This window comes from Mesoplodon densirostris, chromosome 12, assembly GCF_025265405.1.
Source record: "Mesoplodon densirostris isolate mMesDen1 chromosome 12, mMesDen1 primary haplotype, whole genome shotgun sequence".
Lineage (NCBI taxonomy): Eukaryota > Metazoa > Chordata > Mammalia > Artiodactyla > Ziphiidae > Mesoplodon > Mesoplodon densirostris.
The window spans coordinates 85,259,415-85,281,396 of NC_082672.1; the positions used below are offsets into that span (position 1 = coordinate 85,259,415).

General features: G+C 38.6%; 1 protein-coding gene across 1 annotated transcript in view; it reads left to right on the top strand.

Annotated features, from left to right (window-relative positions):
- MEI4 (meiotic double-stranded break formation protein 4) overlaps window positions 1–21,982 on the top strand; it is a 185,308-nt gene that overhangs the window by 129,118 nt on the left and 34,208 nt on the right. The window contains exon 3 of the mRNA XM_060114559.1: window positions 5,815–5,946. Coding sequence (XP_059970542.1) covers window positions 5,815–5,946 — 132 coding nt within the window. The remainder of the gene's footprint in view (window positions 1–5,814; window positions 5,947–21,982) is intronic.

The window sequence follows — 21,982 nt, forward strand, 5'->3', positions numbered from 1 at the left end:
TCTCAGCTTCCAGTCCACGGAGCCATTGTTTGGTCCTTTGGTCGGAACCCTTTTCATGTGGTTATGTAGACCTCTAAGACAAAATCCAATGCCACAAGGATGGCAATAACACTTTGCCAATAAACCATTAGATGTAATATCGAGAGTTCCCAGTCTGACCTTCATACCTTGGCTCCTGAACCTGTATATTCTGGATGTGGGAGAAAGAGCATCGGATATTGGTCACTGGTTTAGAACATAAGTTTCCTATCCCTCAACCTTATAAGAAGTGGTATTCCAGTTGGAACTAACTGTTCAAGGAAAATTTACTTCTGTTTTTAGTTCCCGCTTGATCCCAATTTTGTATCTAGTACAACTACTTGATGATGGAGTATCGCTGTGTATACCTAACCTTAGGTGTTACCCAGTTCAGATGAGCAGCTCTGGGCGTATAGTCACGTGGTGTCCCACTATCAGGCACGCATTCAGTCATTACTGGGGCCAAATAGCATAAGCAAGGAGTTTTTCTTTTTTTCTATAAAGGGTAATATTTACTTGTCAAGAAAGTTATGACTTTCTTCCCAAACCCAAGTGCCCCCCACCCCGTGATTGTCTCATTAGGGTCAGCTACAGGTGTACTGATTAGCTCCAGGAATAGTGGCTCTTACTGGTCATAAGGTCCATGGGGCAGAGCCTCTTGTTCCCCAACGTAGACCAGCTAGAGATCTTAATATGCTCCTCTGGACCCTTCTCAAAGTTCACAGCCTTGTGGTTTCTCAATATATGCATCTGAGTAGAAAACCAAAGAAATATATGTTGCCTCAAATATCCAGAGACCCATCAAGCATTGTATCTGTTTATTAGTGATAGTAAGTACATCTGAAGCAACATGTTTTTCACTTTAGGGGTGTATTCCAACATGCCTAAGACCCAGAAACTGCCCAAGTGTATCAGGCACCTGAATTCTGGGGTTCCCTCTCTGGAATGCATGTGATTTACCAGGGCCCTCAAAACCCCTGCCATATCAGCATGATGTCATCAGTACAGTGCACTGGCACAATGTCCTGTGGAACGTTTCCATGATCAGAATCCTATGAACTATTAAGTAATGGCCCGGAGCCAGCAAGTTGACATAGCCTTAATAGGACAGGAAAAGTGCCCTGCTATCTCCTAGGTGAACGCAGACCCCCAGATCAAGACCTGTGTAATATGTGTCAGAGGCTGGGAGCTACATCTGGAGCAGTAATTAGCACTGTGTAATTACAAACACCACCCGATTAATTTTGTGATAACTCACTGTGATTCTCCAAGATCCTTCAATGTCCTGAACAGGTCAAATAGGCACATTTATTGGGCATGTGGTAGGCATTTCCACCCCTGAATATTTCAAGACTTCAACGTGGCACTGAGCTCTGTGAATCTTCCAGGTGGATATATAGATCCAAGCACCTTTGGGAAGACTGAGCTTACAGCAATGACTCCCTAAACCAGTGGGTCACCAAGATGGCATCCCGCTGCTTCTACTAGGATTGAGAACCTGGAAACGCAGGAAGCCTCTGAACCAGCTGCAGGATAAGCCAGAACTGTGCCGCCTCTGCTACAGTCCGCGCCAGCAAAACGCATGCCCTGAGCCCCCTCCTCTTCTTCCGTATTGCACGGCTAAATCCGGCTCTCAAATGAGTGCTCTGACTGGCAGAACTCAAACCTCCTCCAAAATCCTAACTGCAGAGGAATCTGGGGAAATCTGTCCCTGAAATTCAGACAGATGTGCTAGAGTAGAAAATGATGGCGTGGCTGTTGGCAGGTCCTCCCGTGGTTTCCGCTGCCGTTGCCTCGTGCATAATGTGAGCCCAGGCCTCCACGTCAGCCTCCCTCAAAGTTCCACTGCATTTACAAAAGGGCAAGTGACAATTAAAATGTAAGGAAGGGATTCCCTGGTGGTGCAGTGGTTGAGAGTCCTCCTGCCGATTCAGGGGACGTGGGTTCGTGCCCCGGTCCGGGAGGATCCCACATGCCGCGGAGCGGCTGGGCCTGTGAGCCACGGCCGCTGAGCCTGCGTGTCCGGAGCCTGTGCTCCGCAACGGGAGAGGCCACAGCAGTGAGAGGCCTATTTATTTATAAATAAATAAATAAAATGTAAGGAAGAAGAGAGGCCATTTTATAATAATATTCACAGCATTTTAAATCACCTTAATGGCTCTATACTTAGTCTTTGCTCTCGTTTGAACCTCAGTCCTACTGGGGAGACAGTCACAGTTCATAGCTGTATTGTGGAAAATCTCTTTGTGGTGAACTTTCCTTCTCAGCAATGTCCTCTAAAAGGACTGTATTCACTCTAGACAAATGGATTTTACTTCTAGTATTTAACTTCTTAAGGGTCGATGAATTACACGTATAACCTTCAGTGCTTTTACATTATTATCCTACATTATAACGTTTAACACTTATTGGGCACTTGCTAGGGGCTTGACACTATGTTAATCAGTTTTGCTGTCTAACTTAATATGCACGACTCTAGGTAGTGGGTGCTGTCCCAGTCACTGATTTGCAGATGTGTAAGCTGAGACATAAAAGGTTAAGTAAGTTGCTAGTACAAGTTAGTAAGCACGGAGTTGGGATTTGACTCAGGTAGTGTTGGGCTCCAGAGTCTGTAGCCTACCCTGTCACACTTTCATTTCATCCCCATTCTGTAAAGTCCCTTTCAGTTTATGGTGAAATTTTTCTTCTCTTTAAGTTATCTCCTAAAGATTAAATATTGAGGAAAAAAGATAAATAAACAATTAAAGCATCAGTGAAATACTCAACCGAAGTTTTTAGGGCTTAGGTAAAAGTACTCTTTTTTCAGGTACAAATTAAAATGTTGTAAAACATGTGACATCTAATAAGTCATACTGGAGAGTTACAAAAGATGGGAGTCTTAGCTGATTACATTGTTAGGAAATAACAATAATAAATAACTATGATTTTCTATGATAATAAGTTGATGTGGTTTTAGTTTTAAATTTGATAAGTCGATTTCAAAAATTATTATTAACAGCTAGTTATGCATGTCCAGATTTATAATAGAAATTTCTTTTGAAGTCTATAATCCATTCACTTTCTTAGTGTCACTGATTAACGTTTTTTTTTTTTTTTTTTTGGCGGTATACAGACCTCTCACTGCTGTGGCCTCTCCCGTTGTGGAGCACAGCCTCCGGACGCGCAGGCCCAGCGGCCGTGGCTCACAGGCCCAGCCGCTCCGTGGCATGTGGGATCTTCCCAGACCGGGGCACGAACCCGTGTCCCCTGCATCGGCAGGCAGACTCTCAACCACTGTGCCACCAAGGAAGCCCCACTGATTAACTTTGAAAGTTAAAGTATATTATTAAAATATCAGTTTAGAAATATCTATATTAAGTATACATCGTAAAGGACACAGATGGCATTTCCTAGTTTCATATGGCATTAGTTATTTAAGCATTGTCATTTAAACATTTTACATATAAAAGCAGTGTCTCCTCAATCTGATTTTAAGCCCATAGAGAACAGTGGCAAGGCAGATGCTGTTTCTGTGTTTTGAGATACTCCATGGAGCCTCCTTTCTCCCAGATATATTAAAGGAAAGATTTAATGAAATTCCAGATAGAGTTATATGCAACTTAATGTGAATTATAGTCAAATGGCCTTTCTCCTACTAACTATAGGGGATATAGTTTATTGTCTCCCACAATCCTTTGAAATTTATTTAATGACGAGTTCTTTTGCTGCCTCTAGATGAAAATTCAGAGTCCCACATTTCTTTCTCCTCATTCTAAAACATTGTGACTTTAGACTTTTGACTAGTGGAAAATAAACGCCCACGCCCACACCCACACCTGTCCCTCTGCAACGTGGAGGTGGGACTCTCCTCAAAAACGTCTTCAAACTTTTTCCTCTTACCCTGTTTATCCACCTCTACCTCTGTATCTCCATATCTATTGGGTGGGCCAAAAGGTTCGTTTGATTTTTTCTCTGTTAGATGGCTTTAGTAGCACTTAGTTGTCTTTAACTTCATTCGAAACAATTTTGTTAAGACTGTATGTGACAGCTGTCATATCAACGTGCTTTTTAAAAAAAGACATCAGGGCCTCCCTGGTGGCGCAAGTGGTTGAGAGTCCGCCTGCCGATGCAGGGGATACGGGTTCGTGCCCCGGTCTGGGAGGATCCCATATGCCGCGGAGCAGCTGGGCCCGTGAGCTATGGCCGCTGAGCCTGCGCGTCCGGAGCCTGCGCGTCCGGAGCCTGCGCGTCCGGAGCCTGTGCTCCGCAACGGGGGAGGCCACAACAGTGAGAGGCCCGCATACCGCAAAAAAAAAAAAAAAAAAAAAAAAAAGACATCAAAATTGGTGAATTTTTGTGTATCCATTTTAATATTGAAGATGGAAGAAAAAAAGCAACAGTTTGGCATATTATGCTTTATTATTTCAAGAAAGGTAAAAATGCAACAGAAACACACAAAAAGATTTGTGCAGTGTGTGGAGAAGGTGCTGTGACTGATTGAACGTGTCTGAAGTGGTTTGCGAAGTTTCTTGCTGGAGATTTCTCGCTGGATGATGCTCCACAGTCGGGTAGACCAGTTGAAGTTGATAACGATCAAATTGAAACAATAATTGAGACATTATACCACACGGGAGATAGCCGACATACTCAAGTCCAACTTATCCAAATCAAGCGTGAAAATCATTTGCACAAGCTTGGTTATGTGAATCGCTTTGATGTTTGGGTTCCATATAAGTTAAGTGAACAAAACCTTCTTGACCATATTTCCACATGAGATTCTCTGCTGAAATGTAATGAAAACGCTCCATTTTAAAAACAAATTGTGACGGGCAATGAAAAGTGGATACTGTACAACTGTGTGGCACAGAAGAGATTGTGGAGCAAGTGAAACGAATCACTACCAACTATACCAAAGGCAGGTCTTCATCCAGAGAAGGTGATGTTGTGTATATGGTGGGATTGGAAGGGAATGCTCTATTATGAGCTCCTTCCAGAAAACCAAACGATTAATTCCAACAAGTACTGCTCCCAGTTAGACCAACTGAAAGCTGCACTCAATGAAAAGTGTTCAGAATTAGTCAACAGAAAACGCATAATCTTCCATCAAGATAACGCAAGACTACACGTTTCTTTGATGACCAGGCAAAAATTGTTACAGCCTGGCTGGGAAGTTCTGATTCATCTGCCGTATTCACCAGATGTTGCACCTTCAGATTTCCATTGATTTAGGTCTTTACAAAATTCTCTTAATGGAAAAAATTTCCATTCCCTGGAAGACTGTAAAAGGTACCTGGAACAGTTCTTTGCTCAAAAAGATAAAAAGTTTTGGATAGATGGAATTATGAAGTTGCCTGAAAAATGGCAGAAGGTAGTGGAGCAAAAGGGTGAATACGTTGTTCAATAAAGTTCTTGGTGAAAAGGAAAGCTGTGTCTTTTATTTTTACTTAAAAAAATGAAGGCACTTTTTGGCCCACCCAATATATTTAGTGGGTAAGGGCTTGAGAGTCTTGTTTTATCATCTTGATTCATTCTGTATGTACTCTCTCTAAATGATATGATCTTTTGGTTCTTCAGCTAAGACTTCCATTTTAGCACCTTGTCACACATTTCAAAATATTAACTGCTGTAAAATTTCATTACTTCTATTATGATAGTCTGTCTGTTTCACAGTTTTGCTTGAGACTGACCCAGAATTATGTTGACACTTTTTGTACTCCCTGCAGCATGGAGCTCAACAGTAAATTTTAGAAAGTGCCCATTAAATATATTTTGAGCTAACTTGATAGAAAATAGAAATCAACTCATTTTGATCTTTAGTTTCAGGTGCAGCGTTACGTCTCTCAGAGTCTGGTAACCCTGGGAAGTTGCAGCTTGTTGAGAAAATCTATAATATCCCTGCTTCTGTCAGAAGTAAACAGCTTCGCTGATGACCTGGGCGCCATCAGTCAGGTACATATAACTTGACCCTGTAACTTTCACTTATAGTTAATGCAGCTGTAGACTTTTCTTTCCCTTTCTCCTCCCCTCTCTTTTTGCCAGGCTGATATTTTAGTCGTTACCTTATTTCTAATGTACATGAATACTGTTGCTGCCTGCTGAAATTACAGGATATTTTCAGAAAATAGTTTTCAGAGTAATGCCGTTTTATCATCCTTACTGGTTTATCTGTGCCAAAGGTGTCACTAGTGATGGCAAAGGAATGGCCTTAAACCTCTCCAAGAAGGCAGTGTGTTCCTAAAGCAAAGCAGTGAGAGCAAAGTGAACAGGAGAGGCTGATAAATGGAGAACAGCCTCTGACCAGTGGTTCTTACTCCTAATTGCTCATGACACTCACGTGGCTAACTTTAAATATTCCGTTGCCAAGCCATATGCCAATCCAATTAAATGGTGGTCTCTGGGGTTAAGACGCAGGTATTGGTATTGTTAAAGTTCTCCAGATGATTCCAGTGTGCAACCAAGGTTGAAAACAGTGCTCTTTTATCTGTGCAAAATCTTATGTCACTGCTGACAAATGTGTCTAAGGAACAGAAGTCATTCCCATGTTTTAATGTTGACAGTGACATATTACGTGTTCACTTTCTTAGCTCACTTAATATTATTCTTTCTGTGGTTAGAATTAAACACAAATAAAGGAAATCAGAGACAGAAATGTTTTGGTAAAGAGAATAAATTAATAAGAGAAATATATATATATTTATATAATATTAAATGCTTTAAACCAAGTTCCTACATCTAAATTCTCTACATTTAATAACATATTCCAAAATATTATATAATCTACTTGAATTCAATCAATGTCATGGTAAATCATCTAGTCAGCAGTTTTTCAAGTGACTGTTAAATGGTGACCCCTTGTAAGAGCTCTGTTAGATATATATATATATTTGTGTGTGTGTGTGTGTGTGTGTGTGGTACGCGGGCCTCTCACTGTTGTGGCCTCTCCCATTGTGGAGCACAGGCTATGGACGCGCAGGTTCAGCGGCCATGACTCACGGGCCCAGCTGCTCCGCGGCATGTGTGATCTTCCCAGACCGGGGCACGAACCCGTGTCCCCTGCATCGGCAGGCGGACTCTCAACCACTGTGCCACCAGGGAAGCCCCTGTTAGATATATTTTTTAAAAAGTAGTTGTTACTGATCTCAAGGAGCTAAAAATCCATTTGAGAAAGAAATAAGGCACATTTACTAGTGGAAAAAAAAACAGTGAAGTGTTAAAATGCATGGTGCCATTTGTAGGAGCTCCAAGATCAAGGAAGTGATCAAGGTAGGTTGCAAGTCCTGAAAAGATTTCATGAAAAAGGAACAGATACAGAGAACAAATGGGTGGTTGCCAGGGCAGCTGGGAAATAGGTGAACGAGATTAAGAGGTACAAACCTCCAGTTATAAAATAAATAAGCCACTGACTGCCCACCTTAGTTCTTTGTATTTCACTGACAGTTTTTATTTTAACTTGTCTTCATCTGATATGCATACTGTCTCACCTACTTTTATAGAGGTAAAATTATAGTAGATAATATATTTGTGTCAATTTTAATATATCCTTCATCTGTAATCTGTGAACCAGATTTATGATAAAGTGGGCTTGTATCCTTTTATTTTGTTACCCTTTTCTATAGCTGTGCTTATTTGAATGCAGTTTTCTTAGGTCTTGAAAAAATTGTTTACATGATGCTGAGCATAAAACTGTCCTAATATCTTGACAAATTATGTTTTTTGTATTCTCCTGTTGGAGTCTTTTCTTTATCAATTGATTAAAATTAAGAATTTGTGTCTGTCATTCATTTTTGGAGTGACAGAATCTTCTCACCACAGTTATTGTATATTCACCACCTTGTGACATAATCACCTTTATTTTCTATTTGTTTTTAAAATAACTTTGAAAAGGTGGCTCCCATAGGATTCCGTAGACTGCTGACATATTGATTTTCTAAGGGCCTGCATTGTTTGGCTGTTCAAAACAGAGAACAAAATCAAGACATTGATTTTAATTTTTTTATCCTTATGCCATTGGGACTTTGTGTTGGAAAATTCTGTAACTCCTTCTTTGAATAGCTTTCTTCCTCTTTTCAGATAGAATTCAAGCAGCTGCCATCTAGGAAAAGCCAGCCAGTACACAAATAGTTAGAATGCACAGGGTGGATATCTCTATAAAAAACAATACACATGTTTTTAGTAAGTTTCCTGTTTTATTTATTAGAATTTTATTAATAAGTTTATAGGTTTGTCTAGATCTAGATGGTACCTGATTTTCACAGAATCATCCTTTTGATCAGGCATTACAAAAATATTATATTACTGAAAGCTGGTTTATCAGTATATTTTATTTTTAAATTTTAACAAAAGTGGAGTGTTTTGTTAATGCAGAAAGGCAATATGGAAAAAGAGGCATAACTGTTTAGTTTATACTTTATATGAATGTTGAAGAATCCTAACTCCAATCCTGGCTCCAATTTGGGCCTCATTAACAAACCAGTTGCCTTGAGGCGAGAATAATTAGGAAGGTGGCAAAGATAGTATTTTTTGAAGAAACTGAAATCAATAGAAAGACCATTTCTATGTTGTTTCAAGTAAAATCAGATAGGCAGAAATGGAGTCCAGAAACAAGGCAGAAAGTAGACAATACAGAGGTTCAGAGAGGGTCAGGCTTATCCAGGCAAAATCGCTGCCCATACGTGTGAGCACACTCATGATTGGATTGTCAGATTGGATCCTATGAATCAGAGAGACCTTATTCAATACCAGCTTAACTAATTATTTCAAAGAGACAGAAAATCACAGGGCAAAGGTGAATCAGAACGAAATGTGGGACATTCTCTGTGTTTCCCAGGGTCCTTGTTGAGAGATGTGTCTCTCTATCCTCGAACAGTAGATGAGGTCCCCAAGTGAGATTTTGTGGGGTGTCTCACACAGAGGGAGCTTTAAGTTGTTAAGCATCTCCATTTTATAACCCGGAGAATTTTACAGCTTGTATGACCATCTTCAAGGAGCTATGTCTCATAGATTCTTGGTCCATTTAAATAAGTAATTCTTTTGCTAGGAATGTCCAACTAAGAATGTTCCATAGATAAAATTTCCTCCTACTAGCAAATACCAGGAGGTCCACCTGAGGAGGAGATAAGCCTAGTCATCAGCTTCTTGTCTTTCTCCCGGGGGGCATATCCCCAGTAAGTACCAGCAGCTTTGTCTTCTTCCTCCCAACTGGCTGTCAAGTTCCCAAGGCCTCGGTGTGCTAGAATTGTTTATGGAACCAAGACAGCTGAGAAAGAAAATGTTTTTATAAAGGTATATTTCAGTTTTTCACATGGTAAATAGGGTTATGGTATTTCCCTCAAAAAATCTGTAAAATTTATCATTATAATTATATAATATTATATATTATACAATGAACTGCATACCAATAAGAAGAGGTAAACAATCCAATAGAAAAGTGAGGTAACAATATGAAAAGGCACTTTAATAGAAGGGAAAACACAGAAGGAAAATTAACCTGAATGATGATCAACCTCAGCAGTTCCAGGAAATGCAAGTCTAGAAAACAATGAGATGTTTCATACCGATTCTATTGATATTAACTTTAAAAAAAAAGATAACGTAGCAACAATATCAGGTGTTAGTGATTGTGTGGGGAAATGGAGTTTATCACTGGGTAAAGTTAAAGATATATATGCTCTAAGATACTTTGTATACTGTACAAAGGACACCTGTACAGGGATGTGCATGTTAACATTTCTGAAGTAGCTAAAACTTGGAAATAACATTGTCCCTTTTCAAAAGATGGCTGGATGTGGTATGGTAAAAATGAATATTCTGTAGCAGTTAAAGTGAATAAATTAGGTCTTCATGTGTCAACAGTGATAAATTTTGAAAGCATAAATGTTGACTTATAGGGAAGAAGGAAGTATCCAAGGAGGAGAGATACTCAAACCAGTTTTGAAAATTATATACACAAAGCAACTCTAACAAACACACAAACACATGAAACAGTTCTCCAGTATATTCATACTTCTAAAGTTTCTTTTAAAAATATGGAATCTGAAGTAAATATAAGAAAAATATCAATGAGTGTTGAAAATATATAGTTTGTGTACTCAAGAGCTATGCTTTTTATATTGTGAAATATTTTTATGTTGAAAAAATATTTCAGAATTAAAAATACAAAATAGATTCTAAAAGAAAAAGTCTCTGAGCATCAGAACTATAATATTCATTTAAAATGAAACTTCAGTTTTTAATGGCTTTTTTACAGAAATATTTTCTCCTTATTTACAGTTCATACCTCTCAGCATGTTTTGGGTATAGTAGCCAAGCTATTAGAAATGGCAATGCTTTTGGAATATTGATAAGGTTGGGGTGAAATCTGAATTTAGAGTATTATATGCCTACTCATGTTAAATACTTTATAAGCGTAATGTTTACAAAGTAAATGAAATTTCTACATGAAAACAGATTTTTTTAATTGGAAGTAAAGCATATTAGCAAAAGAAAGCAGAAAAACTCGCCTGCTTACATCAGGAAGCAGTTTTACTTTTCAAATGTCTGTTTAACTTGTTAATTAAAATAAAAGCTAAGCAACTCATTTATAAAAATAGAACATGAAAATTAAAGATTCTGAATCTGGAATGAGTTTATGCATACTTTCTCCAAAGTAAACTAATTTTTTACATCAGGGCAAAATGTGGCAACAAAATAATCATTTTTAGTAAGATAAAGAGAAAAGTAATCATAGCTCAGAGCAAGAAACAGCTGACCTATTTCAGCTGAGAGAGAAACCATATTGTTTTCTCAAATGATGCATATTTTGATCATCTCTAAGATCTGGGAAGCCTGGTGCAGTCAGCAGTCAATCCATCGGTGAGAATAGAGTTTGCATCAAACTGTGCTCAAGTGGACAATATAGGGATTAGGGGTCTTCAGTATGGCTTTCCCCTTTTTATTTTGAATTTTTTAACAAGGACTTAGAAATTCCCAATAATGAGCTCTATTTTAGATTAGCGCAATTTTTCCTTTACCAGTGTTTTTGATGCAAATAATAATTTATTAGGTAAGGATGAAATAAGGCTTAAAATTTGTCAAAATATACTATTGGCCTAAACGTTTCCACATCACTGAATGCCTTTTTGTAGCTACTGCTTATTAAGAAAAAACTTCTATCTATCAGCTCAACTGGCAACAAAGATGAACGTTATCTGGGGCATTTGCCACATGGAGGCTAGATCTTTTTAAGAGATGGCTCCAAGGGGAAGTGAAATTATTTTGGCTCAGATCATGAGCTTTGGAATCAGATGCCTGGTTAAAATGCCACGTGACTTCTGAAGTAGTCTGTCTTGTCAACACATCAAACTTGAAGGCTCTAGAATGAGTTACAAACTTACAGGCAATGCAGAGGAACGTGTTAAATTAACCATGAGGAAACCTTTGTTAAAATCCAGCCTATATAGGAAAAACAACTTATTTTCCCAACAAATAGATTGTATTATAGAGAGAAGAAGTGGAAGGGGGGGAAGAGAGGAATAAGGAGGCTATATTTTAAGACAGTGTCTGCCCAAAAGCTTGGGCAGAAACATCTCTGGCAAGCAGACGGGGAGCAGGGCCTTGATGAGCTGGAAAGTGTGGCAGGAATCCTATAGCTGTTTGGTTTTGTATCTGCTTTCTCTCCAGTGCCTTCTGTAATGGTCACGGTCATGTCAATGTGCACCAGTAGCATGAATGGTTAAAACTGAGAGACACCTAGTGTCTCTGGCAAAAAGCAGTGAGAAATGAGAGCAGGAGAGGGTAGGGGGGAGATGGGAGGAGCAAACATAAATTCTGATTGTCTTTGAGAGACATTAGGTAGCATGTGTTTTGTTTTTGTTTTTGTTTTTTTCTATTTCCAAGATTGGTTTCACAGGTTTGACTATTATAAGTTTCTTCGGTGGTGGGATGTAAAAATAATTAGCCTTTTAGAAACCTGCTAAAGTTTTGGACACTGTGCTTACTTCAAATAAATGCTTTATGGTAGAATGGCATGCAGATGGTAAGCATTTAAAATAAAACACCATTACAGCATTTCTATGGAGTATGGCTTCCACTTAGATAATATTACTGGGAAGTTAACACTGGATAAATAAGTGGATGTCTTCTTTTATTTTTATCTAAAAGTAAAATTTCTTAAGATCTGTTTAAGATGCCTTATTTTGCATAATCTTCTCTATTACCATAATATCCTCATTAAATGTTTGGTAACTTTAATTACCCATTTTTTCTGTTTAAATTCAAAGCCAGGGCTTCCCTGGTGGCGCAGTGGTTGAGAGTCCGCCTGCCGATGCAGGGGATACGGGTTCGTGCCCCGGTCTGGGAGGATCCCATATGCCGCGAAGCGGCTGGGCCCGTGAGCCATGGCCGCTGAGCCTGCGCGTCTGGAGCCTGTGCTTCGCAACGGGAGAGGCCACAACAGTGAGAGGCCTGCGTACTGCAAAAAAAAAAAAAAAAAAAAAAAAAAATTCAAAGCCATAGGCCTGTTGAGAAAAAAAAAAAAACAAGGAGAAAGCTATAAAAAGATAGGCAGACTTTTTTATTTTAAAAAACCTATTAAAGAACAAGTAGTTCAAAATAACCATTTGAATCCCTGTCTAGTTCATGCTAGAGGGCATAATCAATTTGTAAGAAAGATAAAGGCTAGGGTGATTTATCACTAAAGGCCGTACATTACTATGTACTTGTGAGTATTTTGATGGCCTCTATGTTCTAATTTCAGAAGCCATATCTGAAGAGGCTGTGACAAGGCAACTCAAAGTATGAAAATGAGTTATTCTTAAAAATGACATTTTCAAGTAATTATTAATTTACTCATGATTTGATCATAATGAAGACAGAGATGTAATAGAATTGGGGAAATGTGGGGACATAGAGCAGAGTGCCAGCTGGGAGCCCTGGGTTCTGGTCTGGCTCCATCATTAACTAGTTTAGTGGCTTTGGAAAATCCACTCCTCTGAGCTTAATTCTAAAATCAGATGCAGTTGCTGTTTGGTGAGAAGTATGTTTTTTGTGTTCAGGCAGTTGAATCAAAGACTTAGAGTGGCAGCCAATCCAACATGTGGTTTATGGGTATTCTTCAAACAGATTGCATCATGGTCACTCCACTTTTCTGGCCATTTTACCATTTTAGTTTGGAGAACATCTCAAGGGTTGTATAGAGCAGATGCCCACACAAAGCATAGCGACATTACTGATGCTTGTTAGAATGGATCATGAATCTGTTTCTGTTTGTTTTTCTCTTGACACAAACATTGTTCATAACTTTTTGAATCATGATATGAATAATTCTTTTAAAAGTAGAGTTCGTGATCACAAAGCCATGTCCTAAAATTTAAATGTGGAATTTCTAAGTATTTTCACACCTGCAAACCAAATCTCTCTGTCTACCTTGAAAGGTCACCATCTTTCAAACCCTGAAAACCTAACAGAAGCCTTCTAGCAATACATGAACACATTGGGGTTAATTTCCTCTGTCTTGAAGATCTAGGCTAGTCATTTCTCCATGATTGATCAAGCTTTCTCAGCTCTCTAAATTTTTGCTTATTAATTCAGAAGTGTGTATTGAAAATTGAAATCTTTATGTTAAAGAATGATGGGACAAATACAAAACACTAAATAATTACACAGAAATCAGTAATTTGGTAAAAATCTTGAGGCAAAAATTTAAAATATGCAGTGAATATATCAGAGTATATTTATTGTTATATTTACAACACTTACCATGCCTGAATCCATCCCCCACTCCTTGCTACACGTTGAGGAAGGAAGTTAAAGGCAATGGTTTTATAATTTATTATATAGTTTATATTATGTGGATTTAATATAATCCGTAAATATATTTATATTATATGGATAGTAAAAAATGAAAGGGAAGCCAAGATCTCCACACCCTTTCCTAGACTCCTGGACAAAGCAATACATGCAAGTGGCTTTAGGACCTAGGACTACTTAACCTTCAAGGAATAAGACAGTCCATATAAATGTTAAAATAGATGCGAACTTGGTCTCCAACCTGGGTGAGGGTTGGTTTACAGCTCTGAATTTTCAGAAATTCTTTTTCCTTTTGTCTTATCCACTGGGAACCAAGTGAAGCAGAGAAGATTTCACACTCTCCTTTTGTTTTTTTTTCCCAGTTCACCTACTTATGGTGACTTTTGATGGCTTCAGCCTCGTGTGGTTGCCTCAGTTCCAAAATCTCACCCTGTACAGGCAGCAGCCTTTGTCTTCCGTCCTGTGTGGAGGTAGCCAGGCAAAACCCAAAATGTTTGTCAGCAAGGAATTGGTAAATTCCCCGGTAGCACAGCTTCAGCAATGTCAGGCAGACCAGCTCTTCGTGTTTGCTCTTTCTTGTTATTTCAGACTCCCACAGTGATCCTTATTTTCTAGACAGTTCAGCCCCTCTCCTCTTCCTGTTAATTCTAGGTTTGTGTGTCTGTATGGGTCTGTGAGGGGGAATGTATCTATTTAATACTCTTAGGTATTCTGTAGCATGAGGGTTAATTTGGTAGCCTGGTTCATCATATTGCTAAAAATTGATTCATCTCATATCTTACTTTTCTACCTTTATTTAATATATTTGGAAAATATATTGATGCATAGAGTGAACTGAGGCTCCAAGTGGAAAAAGAAATCAACTTCCCAGTTATTTGTTGAATCACTCTAATGACTTTCCTTTGGTTTGTGATGCTTCCTTTAGTTTATACTTTGTTTTCACATACGGCATTTGTTTATTAATCTAACCTGTAGGTTCCTACGCTACCACCACATTAACTTAGTTACCTTAGTTTTATTAGATATTTTAATACCCAATTGTTATAACTACTTTTTATTAGGTGTTCTTCCTGTTCATACTTCTAAATGGCCTTGAGAATAATTTTTTTCAAGTTCAAAAATAAAACTATATAGTATTTCATTGAGAATTTTTTCGAGGAAACATTTTTAAAAATTATGTCTTCAAAAAGACCAGTCATTGTAGTTTATAGTTGACATTCTCTATATGTATCATATTTTCTTATTATTTCAATTTCTTTGTCCTTACCCATTATATGTCAAGTAGAACTTTTCAAGTTCTTCCTTCATTGTTTATTTGACTTTCTGTAGTATTGCTTCTTCAGTTTATTATCTTCAATGGTGGATTTCAGTTTTCCTTTTGGAATTTTAGTTCTCATAAATTTTCATCATTTCACCACATTCCATTTTTATTTCAGTTTTTACATGCTTTCCGTACTTAAATACGCTTGCCTTTTTATCTTCTCTTGGCTTCCCCCTCTCATAATGGTACACATCCTTGCCTACCGCCGAGCTTACCACATCCGCTTCCCTCTGTTTACTCTGGTCTCCTTGGTAAGTCTTTTCCGTTGTGCTCTTCCTCCTTGTATTTAGGATGCTATCCCTTTTCCTGTGTCACCTCGGTGTTTCTCATGGGATCTATATTTTCGTTTGTTTAATTGCCTTTTTCCTTTTCCCTTATAAGGAGAAAATTATCATTGGATCTGACCAGAATTTTCCCACAATTGCCTGTGTCCTTTCTCCCTGGTCAGTGCACTCGATGACAGGAGAAACACCCCTCCCACTCCTGTCCTGGAGAGCAGATTGTGGCACCTCTGGTCAGCGCGTTTCTGTTGACCCGACATGGACTCCGGTAGCCTTGACCATGGTGTTTTGATGAGTTAACCAGAAACAGTAGGACTAGAGTGCCAAGCACTGACGGTTTCCAGAGCTTCTGCCACATCTTGCCATGTACATGGCACCAGTGCCCCCAATCCCCCAGCCTGTTGTTTGGCAAGTACAGGAGAATTTAGGGGGAGGTTATGGATTATGTTTCTCTATTCTGCTCAGTCGGCTTCTTGCTTAGAGTTTCTTTTGCCATCACAGATTCTTTAGTGTGAAACTGGAGGACTCTTGGGGAAGTCATTTTTAACAAGAATTCCTATCACCTTTAAAGGTTCTGTGCCCTTATAAGGAGTTGAAAGGAGTGAGGGAACATTTCCTTATTCATTTATTTTGGAAAGTTAATTAAAAAAATTTAAATGTGCTTAAATAAAAGGATCATTGGGGCTCTTTCTACAAGTTCTGAGGCGGTATATGGAGTCATTCGTTATATGCAGGAGCAAAATGTTGTGGGGAGACCAGGTGACCAGTGGCTGTCACAACAATTCTGTGCCTTACAGTACAATTAATATAAGAGAAGTTTTGAGTAAGTACAGAAAATAAAACCAGTTATTTCCACTGTACTTGGCTAGGCTAGCAATAAAATATCAATTAAATATGATTCTTTCTTTTTTCCATAAGCGGGAGAATGTATTGCTGCAGTTTTAACGGCTGTCAGATTGAGATCTATCAGTACTGAAAAGAAATTATCAGAGTCACTTCAGTGTCATGAGAAAATCCAAATGTATTTCAATAATGTATCCTTTCCTGATTGTTTTGCTTTTGCTCCCCGTGGCAAGTAAAATTATATTTGTTCTGAACGATTTTCTGATGTACTTGAAACCTAATGCCTTCTTGGAAGTCTTCTCTAATCACCAAGGGCAAGAGCACCCAAATCCTTCCCACTCCTGTCTCTGTATGATAGATATTAACACATTTTATTGGAAATCATTAGAATCCAGTATCATTTACATGCTTTTTTTTTTAATGTACTGAGGTTAGCGAAAACGTCTTATCCATTGTTCTCTCTCTGTAACTCACCTATGAAAGAAAGAAATGTGTTGATCAAATCAGGATTTTTCACTTTAAGTAGAAAGGAATCAACCCATAATCAGCAACTCTCACTGACCCTGAAACACACACCACTTGTTTTCTAAGCTGTGATTCACTCAAAATTAAAAAGGAAAAAAAGAAAGAAAAGGATGTTGGAATCTAAATCTCACCATGTTCACTTTGTGCAGAAATCCTCTGAGGACCTAAAAAGAATGATTCCAGGTGAAAGGCTGATCTATGGCTCTTTGTATTTTTCTGAGAAGGTACATATTTGGTACTTTAAAAAGTACGTATTGAAGAAATAGAAAGAAATGAATTTGACACCAAAAGCAAAGGCAACAAAATTAAAAATAAACTGGGACTACACCAAACTAAAAAGCTTCCTGCATAGGAAACATCAACATAACGAAAAGGCAACCTATGGAATGGGAGAAAATATTTGTGAATCATATTCCTGATAAAGGGTTAATATCCAAAATACATAAAGAATTCATGCAATGCAATAGCAAAAAAAAAAAAAAAAAAGATCTGATTTGAAAAATGGGCAGAGGATCTGAATAGACATTTTTCCAAAGACGACGTACAGATGGCCAATGCGTACATGAAAAGGTGCTCAACATCACTAATCATCATAGAAATGGAAAACAAAACTGCAGTGAGACATCACCTCACACCTCTTAGAATGGCCATCATCCAAAGACAGGAGATAAGAAGTGCTGGCAAGGACATGAAGAAAATGTATGCTGTTGGTGGGAATGTAAATCAGTGCAGCCACTGTGGAGAACAGTATGGAGGGTCCTCAAAAAACTAAAAATAGAGCTACCATATGATCCAGCAATCCCACTTATGGTATATATTCAAAGAAAATGAAATCAGGATCTCGAACGGGAATCTGCATTCCTATGTTTTTTACAGCATTCACAGTAGCCAAGACATGGAAACAAGGTGTCTATCCGTGGATGAGTGGATAAAGAAAACGGGGTATAAATATATATAGATATAGTGTACATGTACATATAATACACACACAATGTAATATTATTCAGCCATTAAAAAGGAATGAAATCTTGCCATTTTTGACAACATGGTTGCATCCTGAGGGCATTATACCAAGTGAAATAAGTCAGAGAAGGACAAATACCATACTGTCACATAGGGGCTGGGTGATCAAAAGACGCAGACTTCCAGTTACAGGATAAATAAGTTCTAGAGTGTAAGATACAATATAGTTACTACAGTAAGCAATACTCTATTGTATATTTGAAAGTTGCTAGGAGAGTAGACCTTAAAAGTTCTTATCATAAAAAGAAAAACTGGGACTTCCCTGGTGGTGCAGTGGTTAAGAATCCGCCTGCCAATGCAGGGGACACGGGTTCAAGCCCTGGTCGGGGAAGATCCCACATGCCACGGAGCAACTAAGCCCATGTGCCACAACTACTGAGCCTGCGCTCTAGGGCCCGCCAGCCACAACTACTGAGCCCACGTGTCACAACTACTGAAGCCCGCGCACCTAGAGCCTGTGCTCTGCAACAAGAGAAGCCACTGCAGTGAGAAACCCGTGCACCACAATGAAGAGTAGCCCCCACTCGCTGCAACTAGAGAAAGCCCAAGCACAACAATGAAGACCCAATGCAGCCAAAAATATAAATAAATAAATAAATATATAGAAAAAAGAAGAAGAAAAAAAACTTTCTGTGTGAGGTGGTGGATGTTAACTAAACTTACTGTGGTAATCATTTCATGATAAAAATATATATCAAATCATTAGGCAAAACACCTAAACTAATGCAAAGTTATAAGTCAATTATATCACAGTAAAACAGGGAAAAAACAAAAGCAACTAAAAGGTACAGTGATAAAGAGAGGTGTTTTGGATGGCCTGGGGTGTCAAGTGTCAAGTCTAGTGAATAAAAGAAAGAAACAAAAAGAAGGAAAGCTGTGTCCTGCGTATGGAAGTTTAGAGTTTTAAGATTTTAGAATTGGGACACCCACTTGTAGCTTTCGGTTATGGTGAAGGTGGTGAAGTTTATCGCAATTGACAAGGCCGAGAAATCATTCGAGGTATGGTTCATTATTCTTAGATGGTTCATTCAGTGGGCATAGGAATCAGTCAAATGACAGTAAAGCAGAAGGAAAGGGGCCTGAGAGACAGGTGCCTGACTCTTTGATCAGTGCCTGTGAGAGTGCTGGGTACATCTAAGCTCAGAAAATGAATGAAAGAATGAAAAATCTTTGGATGAGAAGTAGAGAAGAGAGGGTGGTGAGCGAGCACTATGAAGGTCGCTGCTGTGGGCGTTGGGCTCAGCTCTGCTAGGATGTCTGGGAAGGTGAGCTTGGTGGCCATGACGCAGCACATCCAGATCTGCTATGTTATCCCACCCCCTTCTCTTTGCCTAAGCTCCTCTCTCAAGGAAACTCTGGAGGTGCCACTGTTAGTTCAGAGCCAGGTTTCTTTGGGGTCACAGAGGAGGAGGTACATATATTCCTGGACTTACGATGGGTTGTCATAAGTTGAACATGTTGTATGTTGAAAATGCATTTCAGACACCTACCCTACGGAGCCTCAGAGCTTAGACCAGCCCACCTTAAATGTGCTCAGAACACTTAAACTAGCCTACAGTTGGCAGAATCGTCTAACACAAAGCCTGTTTTATAATATACTGTTGAACGTCTCATGCATAATTTGTTGAATACTATACTGAAAGTGAAAAACAGAATGGTCATATGGACACAGAATGGTTTTAAGTGTACTGATTGTTTTCCCTTGTGATGGTGTGGCCAACTGAATGGGAGTAGCAGCCACTACACAGCATCATGAGAGTTGTAGCACGTGTCCCCACCCGGGAAAAAGTCGAAGTTCACAATTCAAAGTATGTGTAAAGCATATATATGTAACAATTTGGTATGCTTTGATTCCTTTTTGAATCAAGATGCGATACAAATAAATGCAAAAACTTTTACAGAAAGACAGCAACTAAGTAATTGAAAAGTCTTCACGTCTAAACTGTGGACAAGGAGCAAGTGAATTTTTCATTGCACTAGAACCAGTCAAGCAAGCGTTCAAAGGGCTTGGTCTTCCCGAGCAGTGAAGTGTATGCCACCATATATTAACATACAGACATAGACATAGAACTCAGAGGCTTCAAGTGATTGCTGCCCAAGATGTGGAGTAAGAGACCGCAGGGGACTGGGCTGCCGTGGGAGGTTCCCAGGTAGGGAGTGTGCAGGAAGCATGTCTGTCCTGCAGGGAGAACGTGTATTACATGCACCTCTGAATCCCCAATTCCTTATGGGAAATGGGCAGTAAGTACTTGTTTTTCTTGAGTGAGGTGAGATTTGAAAGATTTGGCTTGTTGGGTATTTGTGTTATAATTTAACACAAATTAATACATGCTTCTTTAGCGCTTCCTATATGCAAGATTTGATAGACCTTAAAGAATGAGAATATAGAGACACAGTGAAAAATGGGAATTGTAGGAATGGAGAAGCACACAAGAAAAAAGATGAGAAACACCAGACGTGTTTGCTCTGGGCATCAACTGATTTGAAATCACAACAGTGAACTTTTCATACCGTGTTATCTTCAAATCCTTTGGTCTAGCTTGCCCTTTGAATGGACCTTGTACCCATGCATTAATTATTTGGAAAATACTGGTTCACTGAGTTACATAAAGTTTGTAAATGTTGACACATTTCATTATACAATACTAAAAAAATTATTTCTGTTAATATTACCATTGATCTCATTAGAAAAGTCTCTAAGTATTAGAAAACTTACCAGCCCATTGTGGTGGATACAAATCTTTCAAACGTCTAATTTTTGCTTGAAAGCTAGAATTTAGCATCAGCAGCAAATACTGTAATTTGTTTTCTTTGAAATGGTGGTTTCACGTCATTCATAGTTTTCTAATAGCTATTTTTCCAAGTAAAAATGTTGTTCCATCTAAAAAGAAGTTAGTTCAGCTTACAACTCAATCACCCAAGTCATTTTTCTTGTGAAAACCATTATACTTAGGCATGCAGCAGAAGTGCTTTATGCATGCTTCCAATTTTGTCATATAGATGATTAAAAAGATGTGTACTCAAGAATGGCTATTTAATAAGATGAATAATTTTTACTGCTCCATGAAGGACATTCTTGAATCTAGCATTTGTTGTTGTTGTTTTGTTTTGTTTTTTACTTTTGTTTGTACTGCTAGATGATGAAGAAAACAATACCTGCTTAGATAGTTTGGTACCACTGCTTTGATTTGGTGCTTAGGTGCTCACAATTTGACCCATTATCACTTTTGTATAATCTTAACAGATATTAACACAGTGAAAAAGATAATTTCTTACTTTTATTCTGATAGTTTTAACTCACAGACACTATTAAGGGGTCTTCAGCCCCCAGGAATTTGTGAACCACACTTTTGAGAGGAAAAGGGATCAATAAAGTCAGTAAGAAAGGTTATTTCCAGCAAAATAAGGTTTCCTACTACCTAACTGTTAGGGCCCAGGAGCATTGTGCTCTAGAGGGTGATAGCTCATAGAATCATCCCGCTGGGTGGGAAAGAAAAGGTCATCTAGCCTGATCCCTGCATTTTACTAGTGAAAGAAGAACTCCTAGGAGATTCTGTGACATGCCCAAGGTTGCTCATTTTCACAGTAGGAAAAACAAGAAGGCTGTGCTAACTGCAATTTCAGTGTTTTGTGCCCATAGGAAAAAAGCCATTTAATATCTCTGAATCTGTGTCTTTGTTGTAAGTGAAAGATAACAATATCTTCACTACATAACTTAAATGGCTGTGAAAAGCACATGAGACAGTGTGTATCTGGGTGCTTTGAAAACTATACTGAAACTCTGTGACAGATCAAGGTCTGCAGAATTCTTATTCTCTGTCAAAGTACTAAAGCTCGGTCTCTTCCAAAAGAGTTAAATCCGAAGGTTGGCCTGAATCCTTGAATGTACGTCTCAGGAATTTTCTATTTCAGGGTCTAAATTAGGTTCTGTTAGGGAATTTCCTAGTGGTCCAGTGGTTAGGACTCCTGCTTCCACTGGGAGGGGCATGGGTTCAATCCCTGGTCAGGGAACTAAGATCCCGCAAGCTGCACGGCACACAGACAAAAATAAATAAATAGGTTCTGTTAGAAGATGAGCAAATGAAATAATGAGAGTCTTAGAAAGTACAATCTAAAAGGTAGCTATGTTAAAGAAGATCCATTTTTAATGACTCTCATTCTTCAAAGACTATGTAATATTTTATTGGAATATCCAAGTAATGGGCTA